Source organism: Pristiophorus japonicus, chromosome 4 (assembly GCF_044704955.1).
Source record: "Pristiophorus japonicus isolate sPriJap1 chromosome 4, sPriJap1.hap1, whole genome shotgun sequence".
Lineage (NCBI taxonomy): Eukaryota > Metazoa > Chordata > Chondrichthyes > Pristiophoridae > Pristiophorus > Pristiophorus japonicus.
The window spans coordinates 293,485,423-293,508,137 of record NC_091980.1 but is presented as its reverse complement, the minus strand read 5'-3'; the positions used below and the strand labels follow the sequence as shown (position 1 = coordinate 293,508,137).

Below are 22,715 nucleotides of genomic sequence, written 5' to 3'. Positions count from 1 at the left end.
GATGGCCAGTGCTCTAGTTGGTTTTTCGACATATTGGTCCAGAAAACCATCCGTAATACACTCCAGGAAATCCTCCTCCACCGCATTGCTACCAGTTAGCCCACTCTATATGTAGATTAAAGTTGCTCATGATAACTTTTATTGCACGCATCCTTAATTTTTTGTTTGATGCTGTCCCCAACCTCACTACTACTGTTTGGTGGTCTGTACACAACTCCCACTAGCGTTTTCTGCCGTTTGGTATTCTGCAGCTCCACCCATACCGATTCCACATCATCCAAGCTAATGTCCTTCCTTACTATTGAGTTAATTTCCTCTTTAACCAATAATGCTACCCCACCTCCTTTCCCTTTCTGTCTATCCTTCCTGAATGTTGAATACCCCTGAATGTTGAGTTCCCAGCCTTGGTCACCCTGGAGCCATGTCTCCGTAATCCCAATTATATCATATTCATTAATTGCTGCCTGTGCAGTTAATTCGTCCCTCTTATTACGAATACTCCTCGCATTGAGGCACAGAGCCTTCAGGCATGTATTTTGAACACACTTTGCCCCTTTAGAATTTTGCTGTAATGTGGCCCTTTTTGATTTTTGGCTTGGGTTTCTCTGCCCTCCACTTTTACTTTTCTTCTTTCTATCTTTTGCTTCTGCCCTCATTCTACTTCCCTCTGTCTCCCTGCATAGGTTCCCATCCCCCTACCATATGAGTTTAAGCCCTCCCCAACAGCACTAACAAACACTCCCCCTAGGACATTGGTTCCGGTCCTGCCCAGGTGCAGACCATCTGGTTTGTACTGGTCCCAACTCCCCCAGAACCGGTTCCAATGTCCCAGGAATTTGAATCCCTCCCTTCTGCACGTATTGATCTGAGCTGTCCTGCGATTCTGGCTCTGACAAGCACGTGGCACTGGTAGCAATCCTGAGATTACTACCTTTGAGGTCCTACTTTTTAATTTAACTCCTAGCTCCCTAAATTCAGCTTGTAGGACCTCATCCCGTTTTTTACCTATATCGTTGTACCTATATGCACCACGACAACTGGCTGTTCACCCTCCCCCTCCAAAATGTCCTACAGCCGCTCCGAGACATCCTTGACCCTTGCACCAGGGAGGCAACATACCATTCTGGAGTCTCAATTGCGGCCGCAGAAATGTCTATATATTCCCCTTACAATAGAATCCCCTATCACTATCGCTCTCCCACGCTTTTTCCTGTCCTCCTGTGCAGCAGAGCCAGCCACGGTGTCATGAACTTGGCTGCTGCTGCCCTCCCCTGATGAGTCAGCCCCACCAACAGCACCAAAAACGGTGTACCTGTTGCAGAGGGGGATGACTGCAAGGGACCCCACTGCTCTTCCTGTTGGTCATCCATTCCCTATCTGTCTGTGTAACCTTTACCTGCGGTATGACCAACTCACTAAACATGCTATTCTCGGCATCCTCAGCATCGCAGATGCTCCAGAGTGAATCCACCCGCAGCTCCAGTGCCGCAATGTGATCTGTCAGGAGCTGCAGCAGGATTCACGTCCCGCACATGTTGTCGTCAGGGACACTGGAAGCGTCCGAGTTTCCACATAGCACAGGAGGAGCATGACACGTGTCCGAGCTCTCCTGCCATGACTTAACTCCGAGATTAACTTAATTTGGCAACAATGATAAAGGTTACCTACTGATAAAGAAAAGAAAAAGAAAGGAGAGGTCCAACAAAAAACCCGGGACCTAAAGAACAGGTGGTGGATGGAGAAAGCGCAGGTGATACAACAACTAGCCCACAGCCACGACACGCGAGGATTTTTTATTTCATTCAAGGCCACCTACAGTCCCCACTCCTGGCAAAGAACGGGGAAACACTCATCACGGACACCGAGGCTGTCAGGGCCTGCTGGAAGGAGCATTTTGAAGATCTCCTCAATCAAGACTCTGCCTTTGACTCGAGTGCTCTCAACTCCATCCCGCAGCATGTGACCCGCCACCACCTCAGTGAAACTCCAACGCTGCACGAGGTAGGCAAAGCCATAAAACAGCTGAAGAATAACAAGGCTACGGATGCAATAGAATTCCTGCTGAGGCGCTAAAATATGGCGGAGAGGGGCTGTTGGCGTGGATGCATGACCTCATCTCTCTCATTTGGAGGGAGGAGAGCATGCTGGGAGATTGCAGAGATGCAGTGATCATGTCCATTTTAAAAGAGGGGAATAAATCCGACTGCGGCAACTACAGGGGAATCTCCCTGCTATCAACCACTGGGAAGGTTGTCCTAGAGTCCTCCTCAAACGTCTTCTCCACATGGCCGAGGAGCTCCTCCCAGAGTTACAGTGCGGATTTCGTTCGCTACGGGGAACAACGGACATGATCTTTGCAGCACGGCAACTGCAGGAAAAATGCAGGGATCAGCGCCAGCCCTTATACATGGCCTTTTTCGATCTTACAAAGGCCTATGACACTGTCGATCGTGAGGGCTTATGGAGCGTCCTCCTCCGTTTTGAGTGCCCCCAAAAGTTTGTCAACATCCTTCGCCTGCTCCACGATGACATGCAGGCCGTGATCCTTACCAGCAGATCCGTTACAGACCCAATCCCATGTCCGAACTGCCGTCAAACAGGGCTGCGTCATCACTCCAACCCTCTTTTCAATCTTCCTATTTGTCATGCTCCACCTCACAGTCAACAAGCTCCCCGCAGGAGTGGAACTAAACTACAGAGCCAGTGGGAAGCTGTTTAACCTACGCCGCCTCAGGCCAGGTCTCGGTCCAACTTCTTCACTCAAAGAGTTGTTAACCTGTGGAATTCCCTACCGCAGAGAGTTGTTGAGGCCAGTTCATTGGATATATTCAAGAGGGAGTTAGATATGGCCCTTACAACTAAAAGAATCAAGGGGTATGAGAGAAAGCAGGAAAGGGATACTGAGGTGAATGATCAGCCATGATCTTATTGAATGGTGGTGCAGGCTCGAAGGGCCGAATGGCCTACTCCTGCACCTATTTTCTATGTTTCTACGTTTCTGTCAACCAACCTCTGTCGTTGAACTGCAGTACGCGGACGATGCCTGCGTCTGCGCACATTCTGAGTCTGAACTCCAGGATATACTCGATGTATTCATCGAGGCATATGAAAGCATGGGCCTTACGCTTAACATCCATAAGACAAAGGTCCTCCAGCAGCCAATCCTTGCCGCACAGCACTGCCCTCCAATCATCAAGATTCATGGCGTGGCCCTCGACAACATGGACCATTTCCCATACCTCGGGAGCCTCTTAACAACAAAGGTAGACATTGATGCCTCCAGTGCACCAGCCTGAGGAATAGAGTGTTCGAAGACCAGGCCCTCAAACCTACCACCAAGCTCATGGTCTACAGGGCTGTAGTAATACCTGCGCTCCTGTATGGATCAGAGGCATAGACGACTTACAGAAGACACATCAAGTCGCTGGAGATATATCACCAACGATGTCTTCGCAGGATCCTACAAATCCCCTGGGAGGACAAACGCACCAACACATCAGTGTCCTCTTCCAGGCTAACATCCCCAGCATTGAAGCACTAACCACACTCGATCAGCTTCGATGGGCAGGCCACTTAGTTCGCATGCCAGACACGAGACTCCCTAAGCAATTGCTCTACGCGGAGCTCCTTCATGGCAAATGAGCCAAAGGTGGGCAGTGGAAACATTACAAGGACACCCTCAAAGCCTCCCTGGTGAAGTGCGACATCACCACTGACGCCTGGCGAAAAACCACCCTAGGTGGAGAAAGTGCATCCCAGAGGGCGTTGAGCTCTTCTAATCTCAACGCTGCGAGCGTGAAGAGGTCAGGCGCAGGCATCGGAAGGAGCATGTGGTAAATCAGTGCCACCCCCCCTTCCCCCGACGAATATCTGTCCCATCTGTGACAGGGTCTGTGGCTCTCGTGTTGGACTGTTCAGCCACCAAAGAACTCACTTTAGGAGCGGAAGTAAGTCTTCCTTGATTCCAAGGGACTGCCTATGATATGATGATGATTCCTTAAATATGGAGACCAAAACTGCATGCTCTCGGTGTGGCCTCACCAAGACCCTGTACAGTTGTAGCAGGACTTCTCTGCTTTTATACTCTATCCCCTTTGCAATAAAGGCCAACATTGCATTTGCCTTTCTGATTATTTGCTGAACCTGCATACTAACTTTTTGTGTTTCATGCACAAGGACCGCCAGGACCCTTGTTACGGCAACAGTTTGGCTGAAAAAATAGAAAAGCAAATTATAATTTAAAATCGAGAAAAATTGCAAAGTGGATAACCTCATATTTTCCCACATTATACTCCATCTGCCAAATGTTTTCCCACTCACTTAATTTGTCTATATCTCTTTGCAGCAGGTTTTTTGTGTCCTCCTCACAATTTGCTTTCCCACCCATTTTTGTATCATCAGAAAACTTGGCTACATTATATTCGGACCCTTCATTCAAGTCATTACTATAGATTGTAAATAGTTTAGGCCCCAGCACCGATCCCTGCAGCACCCTACTAGTTACTGTTTGCCAACTGGAAAATAACCCATTTATCCCTACTCTCTGTTTTCTGTTAGTTAGCCAATCCTCAATCCATGCTAATATATTACCCCCAACCCCGGGATCTTTTATCTTGTGCAGTAATCTTTTATGTGGCACCTTATCGAATGCCTTCTGCAAATCCAAATACACCACATCCACTGGTTTCTCTTTATCCACCCTGCTCGTTACATCCTCAAAGAACTCCAGCAAATTTGTTAAACATGATTTCCCTTTCATAAAACCATGCTGGCTCTGCTGGATTGAATTATGCTTTTCCAAATTTTTCCAAATGTCCTGCTATTGCTTCCTTAATAATGGAGTCGAGCATTTTCCCAACAACCGGCTAACTGTTCTATAGTTCCCTGCTTTCCGTGTGCCTCCTTTTTTCTTAATAGGGTCGTTACATTTGCGGTTTTCCAATCTGCTGGGACCTCCCCAGAATCCAGGGAATTTTGGTAGATTACAACCAATCTCTGCAGCCACTTCCTTTAAGACCCTATGATGCATGCCATTAGGTCCAGGGGACTTGTCTGCCTTTAGTCCCATTATTTTACCAAGTACTACTTCTTTAGTGATAGTTATTGTATTAAGTTCCTCCCTCCCTATAGCCCCTTGATTATCCATTATTGGGATGTTTTTAGTATCTTCCACCGTGGAGACCGATGCAAAATATTTGTTCAACGTCTCTGCCATTTCCCCATTCCCTATTATTAATTCCCCAGTCTCATCCTCTAGGGGACCAACATTTACTTTAGCCACTCTTTTCCTTTTTGTGTACCTGTAGAAACTCTTACTATCTGTTTTTATATTCCGTGCTAGTTTACTTTCATAATCTATGTTCCCTCTCTTTATCATTATTTTAGTCGTTCTTTGCTAGCTTTTAAAAGTTTCCCAATCCTCTGACCTCCCACTAATCTTGACCAAATTGTGTGCAATTGTTTTCAATTTGATACCATCCCTTATTTCTTTAGTTAGCCATGGATGGTTATCCCTTCTCTTAGTCTTTCCTTCTCATTTGGATATATTTTTGTTGAGAGTTATGTAATAACTGCTTAAATGTCTGCCACTGCTCATCAACCGTCCCACACTTTAATCTATTTTCCCAGTCCACTTTAGCCAACTCTGCCTTCATACTTTTGTAGTTTCCTTCATTTAAGCTTAGGACACTGGTTTGAGATCCAACTTTCTCATCCTCTAACTGAATTTGAAATTCAATCATGTTATGGTTACACATTCCGAGAAGATCCTTTCCTAGGAGACCATTTATTAATCCGGTCTCATTACACACTACAAGATCTAAGAGAGCCTGCTCCCTGGTTGGTTCCGCTACATACAGTTCAAGGAAACTATCCCGGATACACTCTGAACTCTTCCTCAAGGCTACCTTGGCCAATTTGCTCTGTCCAATCAATATGAAGGTTAAAATCGCCCATGATTATTATTGTTTCTTTTTTACAAGCCTCCATTTTTTCTCGATTTACATTCTGTCCAACAGTGTAGCTACAGTTAGGGGGTCTACAGACCTTCCCAACCAGTGACTTTTTCCCATTATTCATTATCTCCACCCAAACTGATTGAACATCTTGATCTTCTGAGCCAATATCGTTTCTCACTAATGCACTGATTTCATTCTTTATTAACAGTGCTACCCCACCCCCTTTTCCTTTCTGTCTGTCCTTCCAATTTCCATGAATATTTAGTTCCCAGCCTTGGTCACCTTGCAACCATGTCTGTGTAATGGCTATCAGATCATACCCATTTGTATCCATTTGTGCCGTCAACTCATCTATTTTGTTCCGAATGCTGCGTGCATTCAGATAGAGCTTTTAAATTTGTTTTTTTTAATCATTTTTTTCCTGCTTTGACCCCACTTTCTGATTCAGCTTTATGTTTATACATTCTGTCCCTTCCTGTCACGCTCTGGTTTTCATTTTCCCCAGTGCTTCCCTGCTCTATTGCCTTCCCCTTATTCTTTGACTTTTTGCTCACATGAACCCCCCCTCCCCCACTAATTTGGTTAAAACCCTCTCTACAGCTCTAGTTACTTGATTTGTCAGGACCCTTGTCCCAGCATGGTCTAAGTGGAGCCCGTCCCAACGGAACAGCTTCTTCTTACCCCAGTACTGGTACCAGTGTCCCACGAACCAAAACCCATTTCTCCCACACCAGTCTTTGAGCCACATGTTTAACTCTTCTGATCTTATTTACCCTATGCAAATTTACTTGTGGCTCAGGTAGTAATCCAGAGATTATTACCTTTGTGGTTCTGCTTTTTAATTTGGCCCCTCACTGCTCATAATCCCTAGTGACCATCATTTTACTGATTCAAAGCGCTTCTAAAACAAATGAATCACATAATAAATATGCACTTCAGGAAATGACATTTCAACTTATGTACAATACTTGGACTGGGAAAGAACATTCAATTCATAGTTTGCAAAAGCACTGTGCTTGATAACAGTGACAGATTTACAGAAACATCCAGTCATGGGTTTGGCAGACACAGAAAGGAAAACACAAAGGTTAAAAATATGGGAGAAAATAATTTCCACAGCAAAAGGAGTACTAAGACACACAAGTACAATTCTTGATAAATGCAGCTTGTTTTAGTAAATAAAGCAAGAAAAGTTACTCCTCATTGGCAGGACTTGTAACTCCTTCAAAAAAAGCAAACATTGAATACAGTCCTGTAATTAGCATCAAAACACGACATCAGAATTTGATTCCTGACCAATAAATATTTAAATGAAACTAAAATGAAATAGTGCTGAAGGTGATTTATTTGAGAACAAAACAAAACAATTTTATTCCACTTCAGTGCAAAGCTATTGGCCTGGATTTTATGGGGCCTAATACGGTATAAGTACAGTGTACACTGTCATAAGTGCCCGCAAGTTCCAGGTTTTCACAAGTTTGTAATATTTCTGCTTGACGGATCATACCCATCTGCTATTAATTCACTTTCGCTGGTGTAGGGTTGGGCTATTTCCCCAACAACCATAGTGGCATAAGTAGCATAGTGGTTATGTTACTGGACGAATAATCCAGGTCTGGACTAATGATTCAGAGATATGAGTTCAAATCCCACCATGACAGCTGGGAAATTTATATTCAGTTAATTACATAAAGCTGGTATCAGTAATGGTGACCATGAGGTAAATTTTGGCCAGGAATTGCTCCGTTTTTTTGGAGCAACTTGATTTTTCTGGAGTATCTTGAAAATCTCCATTTTGCACATTCAATTTGCGCCAGTGTAAGTGAGTTAGTTAGAATTTTTTTGGTTTCGTTTTTTTTTCTCAAAAGGGAGCGTTACCAGCCACCTACATCAGTTTTGGTCATTTAGGCCACTTTGGCCATCTGATAGTTACTCCAAATCTACTTAGGCCAGCGTATGTGGCCATTTCAGAAAACCCTTGCGGAGAGTTAAGAAATCAGTGCAGGTTGGTACATCAGAGGCCAGCAGAACTTAATGACTTGGCTAAAGAATGTGAATAGGATCAAACAGCTATACAGGACATCAGATGACAAATTTCGCAAAGTTAATTTACTATACAACAGAAGCATTCATGGAAGCTTAAACTACAAAAATAAAATAAGTAAAAGATAGTTGAATTAAATTGCCCTAATCTCATAACTAATTTAAACAACTATTTGTTTGCAATGATTATACTGGGCCAAAATTGAGCCCATATTATCTAAATAAAGTCCACTTCATAAATAAGATATTCTCTCAGTGTTCCTCCATCACTTATGTTCTTCTTTCACAATAGCACCAGGTGAATAGGCATGACAAATGGTCACCACTATTCACAAGAGACAAAACATATTTACATAATTTTTTTCAAAATATCCAAAAATCCAGGAAAATGACCAGTCATTAAGAAAGTTCAAAAATAGCTACAGTGCATAAAATTTCAAACCCAAGGTCGATCGTACCAGGAGGCCACTCAGCCAGGGATAGGGGCGGGCATCGGGTCCCACACACACAGCGGCTGCAGCATGCACACAGAGAGGCTGGGGGGGAGAGGAGCTACTGCACATGTGCGGACACTCCACTGCGCATGTGCAGACGTCCTGGCACTGTTTTCAGCGCAGGACACTGGCTCCGCCTCCGACCTAACTGGCCACACTGCGTGACGACCGAGGAGAGGCCGGACAGCAGCACTTATCAACGGAGAAAAGCGGTGCATCTCCAGTAAGTGCACCGAAAAAAGGGGTGGACCAAACTTGAGCCCAAAGAAACTACCTAGATTGTCAGAAAAACCCATCTGGTTCACTCATGTCCTTAAATCTGTTGTCCTTACCTATATGTGACTTCAGACCCACAGCAATGTGGTTGATTCTTAACTGCCCTCTGAAATGGCTTAGCAAGCCACTCGTTTACAGCAAAGTCAGCACTGTGAGAGTACCTTCACCACATGGACTGCAGCGGTTCAAGGAGGAGGATCACCACCTTCTCAAGAACAATTAGGGATGGGCAATAAATGCTGGCCTTGCCAGTGATGCCCACATCCCGTGAATAAATAATAAAACTACAGCCCAGCGAATGTCCACCAAACACTTAAGCCTGGTAAAAGCAACGTAAGGCCTTCTTTTATCAGCACAAGCGTTAAAATAAATGTTAACTATATTTATTTCAATGATTAAAACATTCACTTACATTTAAAATTAGTTTAGATTATTTTTGTCCTGTTTAAAAATGTTGACATTTATTTTTCAAAATCTTACATTTTTATTTTAAATGTTTAATTAAAAGGTAATTTAATTAATTTTGAAACTGTGATTATTTATTTTAATTTCAATGTTGTGGAATTGTATTTATTAGGTGATTCCTATTGTGCTTATGGGGATTCCGTGCGAATATGGAATCCCCATAAGCATAATATGAATCCCCCTTTTTCTTTGGTTGGGCCGGCCCATGGGATCCCAAGGAGGCTTGCGAATCACCTGCACTCTGGGGATCCGTGGGCCTTCACGCAGGCGTATGGCTGCAGGCCCAGGAGCGCAAGAGGCGGAAGCTCCGGAGACACAAGGTAAGTACGGAGTTTTCTTGCGGTTCGGAGGCATTCACGGGCGGCAAGCCAACATCTAGAAACTTCTAACTTGCCTTTTTTTTTTAAATGATCAAAGGCTTTTCTACAGGAGAACAGCCAGTTAATTATTCATGACATTACACATTCTGTAATAGTTATAAAATAATTTTCACATAATATCCCATTTTCATCCTGTTGATATCTTTGTTATTGTGAAGGTGGGACAAGAAAGAGAACTCTGACGCAGATGAGATCTGAAGTAGATAGGAATGGAAGCTGCTGTTCTATATTTTGAAACCACTTTCTTAGATCTTGGACCCCCTTCGGAGCAGTTGGAAGCGGTAGTTGCTACAGTTGTACAGGGCCTTGGTGAGGCCACACCTGGAGTATTGTGTACAGTTTTGGTCTCCTAACTTGAGGAAGGACATTCTTGCTATTGAGGGAGTGCAGCGAAGATTCACCAGACTGATTCCCGGGATGGTGGGACTGACCTATCAAGAAAGACTGGATCAACTGGGCTTGTATTCACTGGAGTTCAGAAGAATGAGAGGGGACCTCATAGAAACATTTAAAATTCTGACGGGTTTGGACAGGTTAGATGCAGGAAGAATGTTCCCAATGTTGGGGAAGTCCAGAACCAGGGGTCACAGTCTAAGGATAAGGGGTAAGCAATTTAGGACTGAGATGAGGAGAAACTTCTTCACCCAGAGAGTGGTGAACCTGTGGAATTCTCTACCACAGAAAGTAGTTGAGGCCAATTCACTAAATATATTCAAAAGGGAGTTAGATGAAGTCCTTACTACTCGGGGGATCAAGGGTTATGGCGAGAAAGCAGGAATGGGGTACTGAAGTTGCATGTTCAGCCATGAACTCATTGAATGGCGGTACAGGCTAGAATGGCCGAATGGCCTACTCCTGCACCTATTTTCTATGTTTCTATGTTTCTATTTTCCATTAAGAGCCACTGGTTAGGCTGCTCTACATCAAGTCTCATAGGTCAGATTATGCACATTGCTACCTGAAAATTATGTCAAGGTCCTGCATTTGGCACAGGACATTTTGAAGCTCTCAGCTGTTTTGGCAGACTGCTTGCCGTCAATTTCGTCCATCATCGCAGCACACCACCTTCCCACGCCAATTGGAAAATTAAGGTTCTTTGGCCCCGATTTTAAGTCCGCGATGCACAGGGAGCAGGAGGTGGGGTTCCGATAGCACGTGGAAACCACAGAAGTAAGTGCAGCTCGTCTTGTCAGTGGCTTTTTAACTTAGCCACCTCATTATAATTTTACTTCCAGATTTCCCGTCCAATCAGTGACAGCGGACATAATGTGGACCCGTATCCCATATAACGCGATCTCAACTTCAGTATTTGAAGGGACACTCCAAACATGCAATTTGAAGGAGTTCTTAGTTGAGAATAAAAGTCTCAAAATGGAATCCAGACTGACAAAGGCTGCGTCTCGTTTCAGTGATGCCTCTCCGGGTGTGCTACTGGAGTCTGATAGAAATCAGAGAGAAATACTGAACCCTACCAATAGGACTGAAGTCTACAGCGGGGACCAAGAAGCTGTGGTTGGAGGTAGTGTGGCACCATGCTCCTGGAGTCAGTGCAAAAAGCACTTTAATGACCGAAGCAAGGCAGGAAAGGTGCATATGGTGGCACACTAACCTACATCCGGATATGAGCAGGACCCTACCTTGTAGAGTCTCTGCCTTGTAAAGATTACTCCAGCACATCACTCCTCACACCCACTTACCTTGCAGGTGCACCTCTCTTCTTTCTATGTACTTCCTCACATCCTCATCTGTCCATCCGCCCCTCCCACTCTTCCTCATCCTCATGCGAGGTGATGCCTCTCCCTCATAGTAACCCATGCATTGCATCCATCGGATGACATCACATGCCATCAACAGACTGATTCCCGGGATGGTGGGACTGACCTATCAAGAAAGACTGGATCAACTGGGCTTGTATTCACTGGAGTTCAGAAGAATGAGAGGGGACCTCATAGAAACGTTTAAAATTCTGACGGGTTTAGACAGGTTAGATGCAGGAAGAATGTTCCCAATGTTGGGGAAGTCCAGAACCAGGGGTCACAGTCTAAGGATAAGGGGTAAGCCATTTAGGACCGAGATGAGGAGAAACTTCTTCACCCAGAGAGTGGTGAACCTGTGGAATTCTCTACCACAGAAAGTAGTTGAGGCCAATTCACTAAATATATTCAAAAGGGAGTTAGATGAAGTCCTAACTACTCGGGGGATCAAGGGGTATGGCGAGAAAGCAGGAAGCAGCCATGAACTCATTGAATGGCGGTGCAGGCTAGAAGGGCTGAATGGCCTACTCCTGCACCTATTTTCTATATTTCTATATTACACTCACTCATACATCTCTTCTTTCCCTCCATGCAGGAGAAGAGAGCACAGAATACCAGGGAGAGGGAGATAACTGAAGGGGACCCTCCAATCATCTCACATATGTGCAGGGGGAGTAGTCTGACGGGTCACTGCTGGGCTCCAAAACCCAGAGGACGTTGGCCAGAGCAGGGATCTGAGCAGCCTGCCTCTGCCGCTGCTGAAGCCACACAGGTTGCACCACATAGGAGTAGCAGTAAATGGAAGAGTAAGACTTTGTAGTTGCACAAAGGTATGCACATGGATGTCTGATAAAATGTTGTTTTTACATAGGATATACAGCACATAAACAGGTCATTCGGCCCAACCAGTCCATGCTGGCATTTATGTTCCCACCTTTCCTCATCTAATTCTATCAGCATAACCCTCTATTTCCTTCTCCCTCATAGGCTTATCTATCCTCCCCTTAAATGCTGCAACCACTCCCTGGGCAATGAACTTTCTTCTGAATTCCCTATTGGATTTCTTGGTGACTATCTTATATGGCCTCAAGTTCTGCTCTTCCTCATAAATGGAAACTATGGCCCCAAGTTTCCACATGATTTGCTCCTGATTTTTAGGAGCAACGGGTGTAGAACGGAGTATCTTAGAAATCGGAATTCTCGTCATTTAGTTTGCTCCAGTTCTAGTCAGTTAGAACAGTTTCACTTTGGAACAGAATTTCTTTTTCAAAAGGGGGCGTGTCCGACCACTTACGCCAGATTTCAAAGTTTTGTCAGTGAAAACTTACTCCAAACTAACTTAGAATGGAGTAAGTGAAGATTTTTGTACGCTCGAAAAAACCTTGTCTACACTTTAGAAAATCAGGCGCAGGTTACAAATCAGGCGTAGGGAATGGTGGGGGGGGTGTTTAAAGGGAAGTTTACAAACATTAAACACTTCAGTTTTACAAATAAAGAGCCATCATCAATAATAAATGATAAATACATCAATAAATCAACCAATAAATCAATCAAAAAAATTAATAAGAAATAATTTTTAAAAAAATCAATAAATAAAACATTTTCTACTTACCAACTGCAGCACCGGGAGCCCTCCAATAGCGTGCTGGAATGCCCCCCTCAGTGTGTCTCTGTCAGTGTCTCTATCTCTCTGTCTGTCTGTGTGTCTCTCATTCTCTGTCTGTCAGTGTCTGTGTTTCTGACAGCGAGGGGAGGGGGAGGAGGGGGGGAGCAGAGGGAGGGAAGGGGAAGGGAAGGGGGAGAAGGGGGAGGGAATGGGGAAAAGGGGGAGGGATGGGGAAGAAGGGGGAGGGGGGAAGAAGGGGGAGGGATGGGGGAGAAAGGGGATGGGGGAGAAGGGGGGAGGGGGGAGAAGGGGATAAAGGGGAGAAGGGGGAGAAAAGAGATGGGGGGAAAGGAGATGGGGGGAGGAGATTGGGGGGGGGGAAGGAGATTGGGGGGGAAGGAGATTGGGGGGAAGAAGATTGGGGGGGGAAAGGAGATTGGGGGGAAGGATATTGGGGGAGGAGGGGGGAAGGAGATTGGGGGGTGGGGGGGAAGGAGATTGAGGGGGAAGGAGATTGGGGGGGGAAGGAGATTGGGGGGGGGAAGGAGATTGTGGGGGGGGGGAGGAGATTGGGGGGGCTGGGGGGAAGGAGAAGGGGGAGGGAGGCTGAACGGGCCGGGCCCGAGACTTCGGGCAGGGCCCGTCCCCAGCACCAGATTTACAGGTAGGTGGCGTTGGGTCGGGTCGGGGGGAGGGAGGGAGGGAGGTCAGGTCGGATCCAGTCCGGGGGCGGGAGCGGGTGTTGGGTCCGGGGGGGTGTCGGGTCCGGACCGGGAGGCGGGGGCGCGGGGAGGGCGGGGAGCGGTTGTCGGGTCCGGTCTAGAGGCGGGAAGCGGGAAGCGGGAAGCGGGAGTCGAGTCGGGTCGGGAGGAAGCAGGAGCTGGCCGTGGGATGAGCCTTATTCACGCAACCCCAGTGAGGCCATTCGGCCAGGGCTAGGGGCTGCGTGCTTTGGCCCCTCCCACACAGTTTCGGGCGCCTGGAGCTACTGCACTTGCGTGCCCACTGTAGCGCAGAGGTCCCGGCACTGTTTTCAGCGCAGGGACCTGGCTCCGCCCCCTACAGCTCCTGCTGCGCTGCGCCAAGGGCCAGTGGACCTGCAGGGAGGTGGAGAATCTGGAGGGTTTTTTTTAGGCGCACTTTGTGGCGCGAAAAAGGGGCATCCAGGTCGGGACTGCGCAGTTCTAGGCGCGGCTCGAAACTTGGGCCCATGATGCTCACAGTGACTCGGGTAATATTTTAGCCATAATTTATATTCTCAGTAGGCCTTTTGAACAGTAGGAATCACATATGTATTTTCATAGCTGATACTTGGTTTAGGAATAAAATAAGCCAGTGAACCATTCCAAAGGTTTCACAATTCAGACGAGATATATTTTCTTTCCTGTTTCAACACAGACTAATATCTAAGTGAAGTTCAATGTCCTGTCTGCAGACAGCTTTCAGCTCATGCACATTTATTCTAAAAACACACCTTTTCCTCCAAAGAGATATTTACTGAGCATTCTGTAAAGCTTCTTAGACATAGAAACATAGAAAATAGGTGCAGGAGCAGGCCATTCAGCCCTTCTAGCCTGCACCGCCATTCAATGAGTTCATGGCTGAACATGAAACTTCAGTACCCCCTTCCTGCTTTCTCGCCATAACCCTTGATCCCCCGAGTAGTAAGGACTTCATCTAACTCCCTTTTGAATATATTTAGTGAATTGGCCTCAACTACTTTCTGTGGTAGAGAATTCCACAGGTTCACCACTCTCTGGGTGAAGAAGTTTCTCCTCATCTCGGTCCTAAATGGCTTACCCCTTATCCTCAGACTGTGACCCCTGGTTCTGGACTTCCCCAACATTGGGAACATTCTTTCTGCATCTAACCTGTCTAAACCCGTCAGAATTTTAAACGTTTCTATGAGGTCCCCTCTCATTCTTCTGAACTCCAGTGAATACAAGCCCAATTGATCCAATCTTTCTTGATAGGTCAGTCCCGCCATCCCGGGAATCAGTCTGGTGAACCTTCGCTGCACTCCCTCAATAGCAAGAATGTCCTTCCTCAAGTTAGGAGACCAAAACTGTACACAATACTCCAGGTGTGGCCTCACCAAGGCCCTGTACAACTGTAGCAACACCTCCCTGCCCCTGTATTCAAATCCCCTCGCTATGAAGGCCAACATGCCATTTGCTTTCTTAACCGCCTGCTGTACCTGCATGCCAACCTTCAATGACTGATGTACCATGACACCCAGGTCTCGTTGCACCTTCCCTTTTCCTAATCTGTCACCATTCAGATAATAGTCTGTCTCTCTGTTTTTACCACCAAAGTGGATAACCTCACATTTATCCACATTATACTTCATCTGCCATGCATTTGCCCACTCACCTAACCTATCCAAGTCACTCTGCAGCCTAATAGCATCCTCCTCGCAGCTCACACTGCCACCCAACTTAGTATCATCCGCAAATTTGGAGATACTGCATTTAATCCCCTCGTCTAAATCATTAATGTACAATGTAAACAGCTGGGGCCCCAGCACAGAACCTTGCGGCACTCCACTAGTCACTGCCTGCCATTCTGAAAAGTACCCGTTTACTCCTACTCTTTGCTTCCTGTCTGACAACCAGTTCTCAATCCACGTCAGCACACTACCCCCAATCCCATGTGCTTTAACTTTGCACATTAATCTCTTGTGTGGGACCTTGTCGAAAGCCTTCTGAAAGTCCAAATATACCACATCAACTGGTTCTCCTTTGTCCACTTTACTGGAAACATCCTCAAAAAATTCCAGAAGATTTGTCAAGCATGATTTCCCTTTCACAAATCCATGCTGACTTGGACCTATCATGTCACCATTTTCCAGATGCACTGCTATGACATCCTTAATAATTGATTCCATCATTTTACCCACTACTGAGGTCAGGCTGACCGGTCTATAATTCCCTGTTTTCTCTCTCCCTCCTTTTTTAAAAAGTGGGGTTACATTGGCTACCCTCCACTCCATAGGAACTGATCCAGAGTCAATGGAATGTTGGAAAATGACTGTCAATGCATCCGCTATTTCCAAGGCCACCTCCTTAAGTACTCTAGGATGCAGGCCATCAGGCCCTGGGGATTTATCTGCCTTCAATCCCATCAATTTCCCCAACACAATTTCCCGACTAATAAAGATTTCCCTCAGTTCCTCTTCCTTACTAGACCCTCTGACCCCTTTTATATCCGGAAGGTTGTTTGTATCCTCCTTAGTGAATACCGAACCAAAGTACTTGTTCAATTGATCCGCCATTTCTTTGTTCCCCGTTATGACTTCCCCTGATTCTGACTGCAGGGGACCTACGTTTGTCTTCACCAACCTTTTTCTCTTTACATACCTATAGAAACTTTTGCAATCCGCCTTAATGTTCCCTGCAAGCTTCTTCTCGTACTCCATTTTCCCTGTCCTAATCAAACCCTTTGTCCTCCTCTGCTGAGTTCTAAATTTCTCCCAGTCCCCAGGTTCGCTGCTATTTCTGGCCAATTTGTATGCCACTTCCTTGGCTTTAATACTATCCCTGATTTCCCTAGATAGCCACGGTTGAGCCACCTTCCCCTTTTTATTTTTACGCCAGACAGGAATGTACAATTGTTGTACTTCATCCATGCGGTCTCTAAATGTCTGCCATTGCCCATCCACAGTCAACCCCCTAAGTATCATTCGCCAATCTATCCTAGCCAATTCTCGCCTCATACCTTCAAAGTTACCCTTCTTTAAGTTCTGGACCATGGTCTCTGAATTTACTGTTTCATTCTCCATCCTAATGCAGAATTCCACCATATTATGGTCACTCTTCCCCAAGGGGCCTCGCACAATGAGATTGCTAATTAATCCTCTCTCATTACACAACACCCAGTCCAAGATGGCCTCCCCCCTAGTTGGTTCCTCAACATATTGGTCTAGAAAACCATCCCTTATGCACTCCATTTAAACATCAACCATGCCATTACTCTTTATGTACTTTCTTGTTTAGTAATGGGACACAGATTTGAACTGCCCCTTCCACCTTCTCACTGTTTATAACACTTTATAACTCACCCTGACAGTGTGTCTGGTTCATTTTCTTATAGCCCAGAGGACATTCAACCTGGCCATTTTGTATCTTGGGATATGCTGAGGAATAAAAGAAAGAAACTACGATTATTGTCAGTAGAAGAGTAAATATTGCGAGACTTCATAGAAACACAGAAAATAGGTGCAGGAGTAGGCCATTCGGCCCTGCATCACCATTCAATAAGATCATGGCTGATCATTCACCTCAGTATCCCTTTCCTGCTTTCTCTCCATACCCCTTGATCCCTTTAGCCGTAAGGGCCATATCTAACTTCCTCCTGAATATATCCAATGAACTGGCATCAACAACTCTCTGCGGTAGAGAATTCCACAGGTTAACAACTCTGTGAGCGAAGAAGTTTCCCCTCATCTGTCCTAAATGATTTACCCCTAATCCTTCGACTATGTCCCCTGGTTCTGGACTTCCCCAACATCGGGAACATTCTTTCTGCATCTAACCTGTCCAGTCCCGTCAGAATTTTATATGTTTCTATGAGATCCCCTCTCATCCTTCTAAACTCCAGTGAATACAGGCCCAGTTGATCCAGTCTCTCCTCATATGTCAGTCCAGCCATCCCGGGAATCAGTCTGGTGAACCTTCGCTGCACTCCCTCAATGGCAAAACATCCTTCCTCAGATTAGGAGACCAAAACTGAACACAATATTCCAGGTGAGGCCTTGTTAAGGCCCTGTACAACTGCAGTAAGACCGCCCTGCTCCTATACTCAAATCCCCAAGCTATGAAGGCCAACATACTATTTGCCTTCTTCACCGCCTGCTGTACCTGCATGCCAACTTTCAATGACTGATGAACCATGACACCCAGGTCTCGTTGCACCTCCCCTTTTCCTAATCTGCCGCCATTCAGATAATATTCTGCCTTCGTATTTTTGTCACCAAAGTGGATAACCTCACATTTATCCACATTATACTGCATCTGCCACGCATTTGCCCACTCACCTAACCTGTCCAAGTCACCCTGCAGCCTTTTAGCGTCCTCCTCACAGCTCACACCGCCACCCAGCTTAGTGTCTTCTGCAAACTTACACTCAATTCCCTCAGCCAAATCATTAATGTATATTGTAAATAACTGGGATCCCAGCACTGAGCCCTTGGAGAACTTCTACTACATAGGCAGTGCAGACCCTTGACAGACATGTGTGGAAATTGCAGAGTCGGCCATATTATTTTAAATAACCTATTTATGATCCCATTTGACAAGGCTCTGGGCCAGGATTAGAGCCTTGCTAAATTTCCCCTATAACATAGGTGAAAATATACAGCTAAATCTATAAACCAAACCATGTAATTTGGTGACATAAAATGCCGGCTGAAGCAATCTGCTCCTTGTATACAAACTTTGAAAGTAATTTAATAGCGTGGCAGTAACACGCAAGATTTCTGAATATTTCTTAATTTATTCTCGGAATAAACATTGTTATCAACTTTACTGCACACACTTGGAGGCCGAACTCCAAGCCATCGTCAACACCTTCACCAAGGCGTACGAAAGCATGGGCCTTACACTAAACAGCCATAAGACAAAGGTCCTCTACCAACCTGCCCCCGCCACACAGCACTGCCCCCGGTTATCAAAATCCACGACGAGGCCTTGGACAACGTGGACCATTTTCTATACCTCGGGTGTCTACTGTCAACAAGGGCAGACATAGATGACGAGGTCCAACACCGCAACCTTTGGCCGCCTGAGGGAGAGTGTTTGAAAACCAGGACCTCAAATCTGGCACCAAGCTAATGGTCTACAGAGCAGTAGTGATACCCGCCCTCCTCTATGTTTCAGAGACATGGACTATGTACAGAAGGCACCTCAAAACACTGGAGAAGTACCACCAACGCTGTCTCCGCAATATCCTGCAAATCCATGGGCAGGATAGGCGCACCAATGTCAGTGTTCTCGCTCAGGCCAACTTCCCCAGCATCGAAGCACTGACCACGCTTGATCAGCTCTACTGGAAGGACCACATCGTCCATATGCCTGACACGAGACTCCCAAAACAAGCGCTCGAATCGGAGCTCCAACACGGCAAGTGAGCCCCAGGTGGGAAGAGGAAACGCTTCAAGGACACCCTCAAAGCCTCCTTGAAAAAATGTAACATCCCCACCAACACCTGGAAATCCCTGGCCCAAGACCGCCCAAAATGGAGGAAAAGCATCCGGGAAGGAGCTGAATACAGAGTTTCTTCGCCAAGACCAAGCTGAAGCCAAGCGTCGACAGTGGAAGGAGCGTGCGGCAACCCAGGCACCCCACACACTCGTTCCTTCAACCACCGTTTGCTCTACCTGTGACAGAAACTGTAGATCCCGCATTGGACTCTTCAGTCACCTGAAAACTAATTTCTAGTGTGGAAGCAAGTCATCCTTGAATCCGAAGGACTGCTTATGATGATGATGATTGGTGCAAGATTTTAAAAAGCTTTGAAAACAACATAATCAGAAACAAACATGACTCTATGTCACTATTGTGGGTAGGTTGTGGCTTCATGTCCCACTCCAGGGACTTAAGGTTATAAAAGAAATCTAGGCCGACAGTCCAGTGCAATACCGAGGGAGTGTTGGAGGTGCCGTCTCTTGGATGAGATGTTAAACCGAGGCCCCGTCTGCTCTTTCTGGTGGACGTAAAAGATCCCATGGCACTATTTCGAAGAAGAGCAGGGGATTTATCCCCGGTGTCCCGGCCAATATTTATCCCTCAATCAACATCACCAAAAAAAGATTATCTGGTCTTTATCACATAAGAACATAAGAAATAGGAGCTGGAGTAGGCCATTTGGCCCCTCGAGCCTGCTTCGCCATTTAATAAGACCATGGCTGATCTGATCATGGACTCAGCTTCACTTCCCTGCCCGCTCTTCCATAACCCTTTAATCGCTCAAAAATCTGTCTATCTTTGCCTTAAATATATTCAACGACCCAGCCTCCACAGCTCCCTGGGGCAGAGAATTCCACAAATTTACAACTTTCCGAGAGAAAAAATTCCTCCTTATCTCAGTTTTAAATGGGTGGCTCCTAGTTTGAGTTTCCCCTATGAGTGGAAACATCCTCTCTGCATCCACCTTGTCGAGACCCCTCATTATCTTATATGCTTCGATTAGATCACATCTCATTCTTCTGAACTCCAATGAGTACAGGCCCAACCTACTCAACCTATCTTCATAAGTCAACCCCCTCATCTCCAGAATCAACCTTCTCTGAATTGCCTCCAATGCAAGTATATCCTTCCTTAAATATTGAGACCAAAACTGTACGCAGTACTCTAGGTGTGGCCTCACCAATACCCTGTATGGTTGTAGCAGGACTTCTCTGCTTTTATACTCTATCCCCTTGCAATAAAGGCCAACATTCCATTTGCCTTCCTGATTACTTGCTGTACCTGCGTACTAACTGTTTGTGTTTCATGCACAAGGATCCCCAGGACTCTCTGTACTGCAGCACTTTGCAATTTTTCATCATTTAAATAGTAATTTGCTTTTCAATTTTTTTCTGCCAAAGTGGATAACCTCACATTTTCCCACATTATACTCCATCTGCCAAATGTTTGCCCACTCACTTAGTCTGTCTATATCCCTTTGCAGATTTTTTGTGTCCTCCTCACAATTTGCTTTCCCACCAATCTTTGTACCATCAGTAAACATGGCTAAATTACACTCAGTCCCTTCATCCAAGTCATTAATATAGATTGTAAATAGTTGAGGTCCAGCACCGAGCCCTGCGGCACCCCACTAGTTACTGTTTGCCAACCGGAAAAAGTCCCATTTATCCAGATGCTCCTGTCTGTTAGCCAATGCTCTATCCATGCTAATATATTGCCCCCAACCAAGTGAAATTTTATCTTATGCACCTTATCGAATGCATTCTGGAAATCCAAATACACCACATCTACTGATTCTCCTTTATCCACCCTGCTCGTTACATCCTCAGAACTCCAGAAAATTTGTCAAACATGATTTCCCTTTCATAAAACCATGCTAACTCTGCTTGACTGAATTATGCTTCTCTTTATGTACTGCTACTGCATCCTTAATAGTGGACTCCAGCATTTTACCAATGACAGATGTTAGGCTAACTGGTCTATAGTTTCCTGCTTTTTGTCTGCCTCCTTTTTTAAATAGGGGCGTTACATTTGCGGGTTTCCAAACCGCTTGGACCTCCCCAGAATCCAGGGAATTTTGGTAGATTACAACCAATTCATCCACTATCTCTGCAGCCACTTCTTTTAAGACAGTAGGATGAAAGCCATCAGGTCCAGGGGACTTGTCTAGCTTTAATCCCATTATTTTACCGAGTACTACTTCTTCAGTGATAGTGATTGTTTTTAGTTCCTCCCTCCCTATAGCCCCTTGATTATCCACTATTGGGATGTTTTTAGTGTTTCTACTGTGAAGACCGATATAAAATATTTGTTGAAAGTCTCTGCCATTTCCCTGTTCCCCATTATTAATTCCCCAGTCTCATCCTCTAGCGAACCAACATTTACTTTAGCCACCCTTTTCCTTCTTATGTACCTGTCGAAATTCTTAAGGTCTTTATATTTCGTGCTAGCTCACTTTCATAATCTATCTTCCCCCTCTTTATTCTTTTTTTAGTCGTTCTTTGCTGGCTTTTAAAAGTTTCCCAATCCTCTGGCCTCCCACTAGTCTTGGCCACTTGCTATGCCCTTGTTTTCAATTTGATACCATCCTTTATTTCCTTAGTTATCTATGGATGGTTATCCCTTCTCTTACAGTCTTTCCTTCTCATTGGGATATATTTTTGTTAAGAGTTATGAAATATCTCCTTAAATGTCTGCCACCGCTCATCAACCATCCTACACTTTTACCGATTTTCCCAGTCCATTTAGCCAACTCTGCCTTCATACCTTTGTAGTCTCTTTTATTTAAGCTTAGGATACTGGTTTGAAATCCAACTTTCTCACACTTTCCAGCTGAAGTTGAAATTCAACCACGGTCACTCATTCCTAGAGGATTCGTTACTAGATCATTTATTAATCCTGTCTCATTAGACACTACCAGATCGAAGATAGCCTGCTCCCTGGTTGGTTCTGCAACGTACTGTTCAAGGAAACAATCCCGGATATACTCTATGAACTCTTCCTCAAGACTGCCTTGGCCAATTTGCTTTGTCCAATCAATACGAAGGTTAAAATCGCCCATGATTATTGCCGGTCTTTTTTTATAAGCCTCCATTATTTCTTGATTTATACTCCGTCCAACAGTGTAGCTACTGTTAGGGGGCCTATAGCCTACGCCCACCAGTGACTTTTTCCCCATATTATTCCTTATCTCCACCCAAACTGATTTAACACCTTGATCTTCTGAGCCAATATCGTTTCTCACTAACGCACTGATTTCATCCTTTATTAACAGAGCTACCCCACCCCCTTTTCCTTTCTTGTCTGTCCTTCCAAATTGTCAAATACCCCTGAATATTTAGTTCCCGGCCTTGGTCACCTTGCAACCATGTCTCTGTAATGGCTATCAGATCATACCCATTGCTGTCTGTGGGAGCTTGCTGTGTGCAAATGGGCTGCCGCAACAGTGACGACACTCCAAAAGCACTTCATTGTCTGTAAAGCGCTTTGGGACGTCAGGTGGTCATGAAAGGCGCTGTATAAATGCAAGTCTTTCTTTCTTTCAATGATATTCCA

At 45.3% G+C, this 22,715-nt stretch overlaps 1 protein-coding gene across 2 annotated transcripts in view; it reads right to left on the bottom strand.

The window, feature by feature from the left end:
- The window catches only part of LOC139263461 (latent-transforming growth factor beta-binding protein 2-like), an 857,891-nt gene that overhangs the window by 397,518 nt on the left and 437,658 nt on the right, over positions 1–22,715 (bottom strand). For both annotated transcript variants that reach the window (XM_070879584.1, XM_070879586.1), the window contains exon 10: positions 17,036–17,110. In XM_070879584.1, coding sequence (XP_070735685.1) covers positions 17,036–17,110 — 75 coding nt within the window. The remainder of the gene's footprint in view (positions 1–17,035; positions 17,111–22,715) is intronic.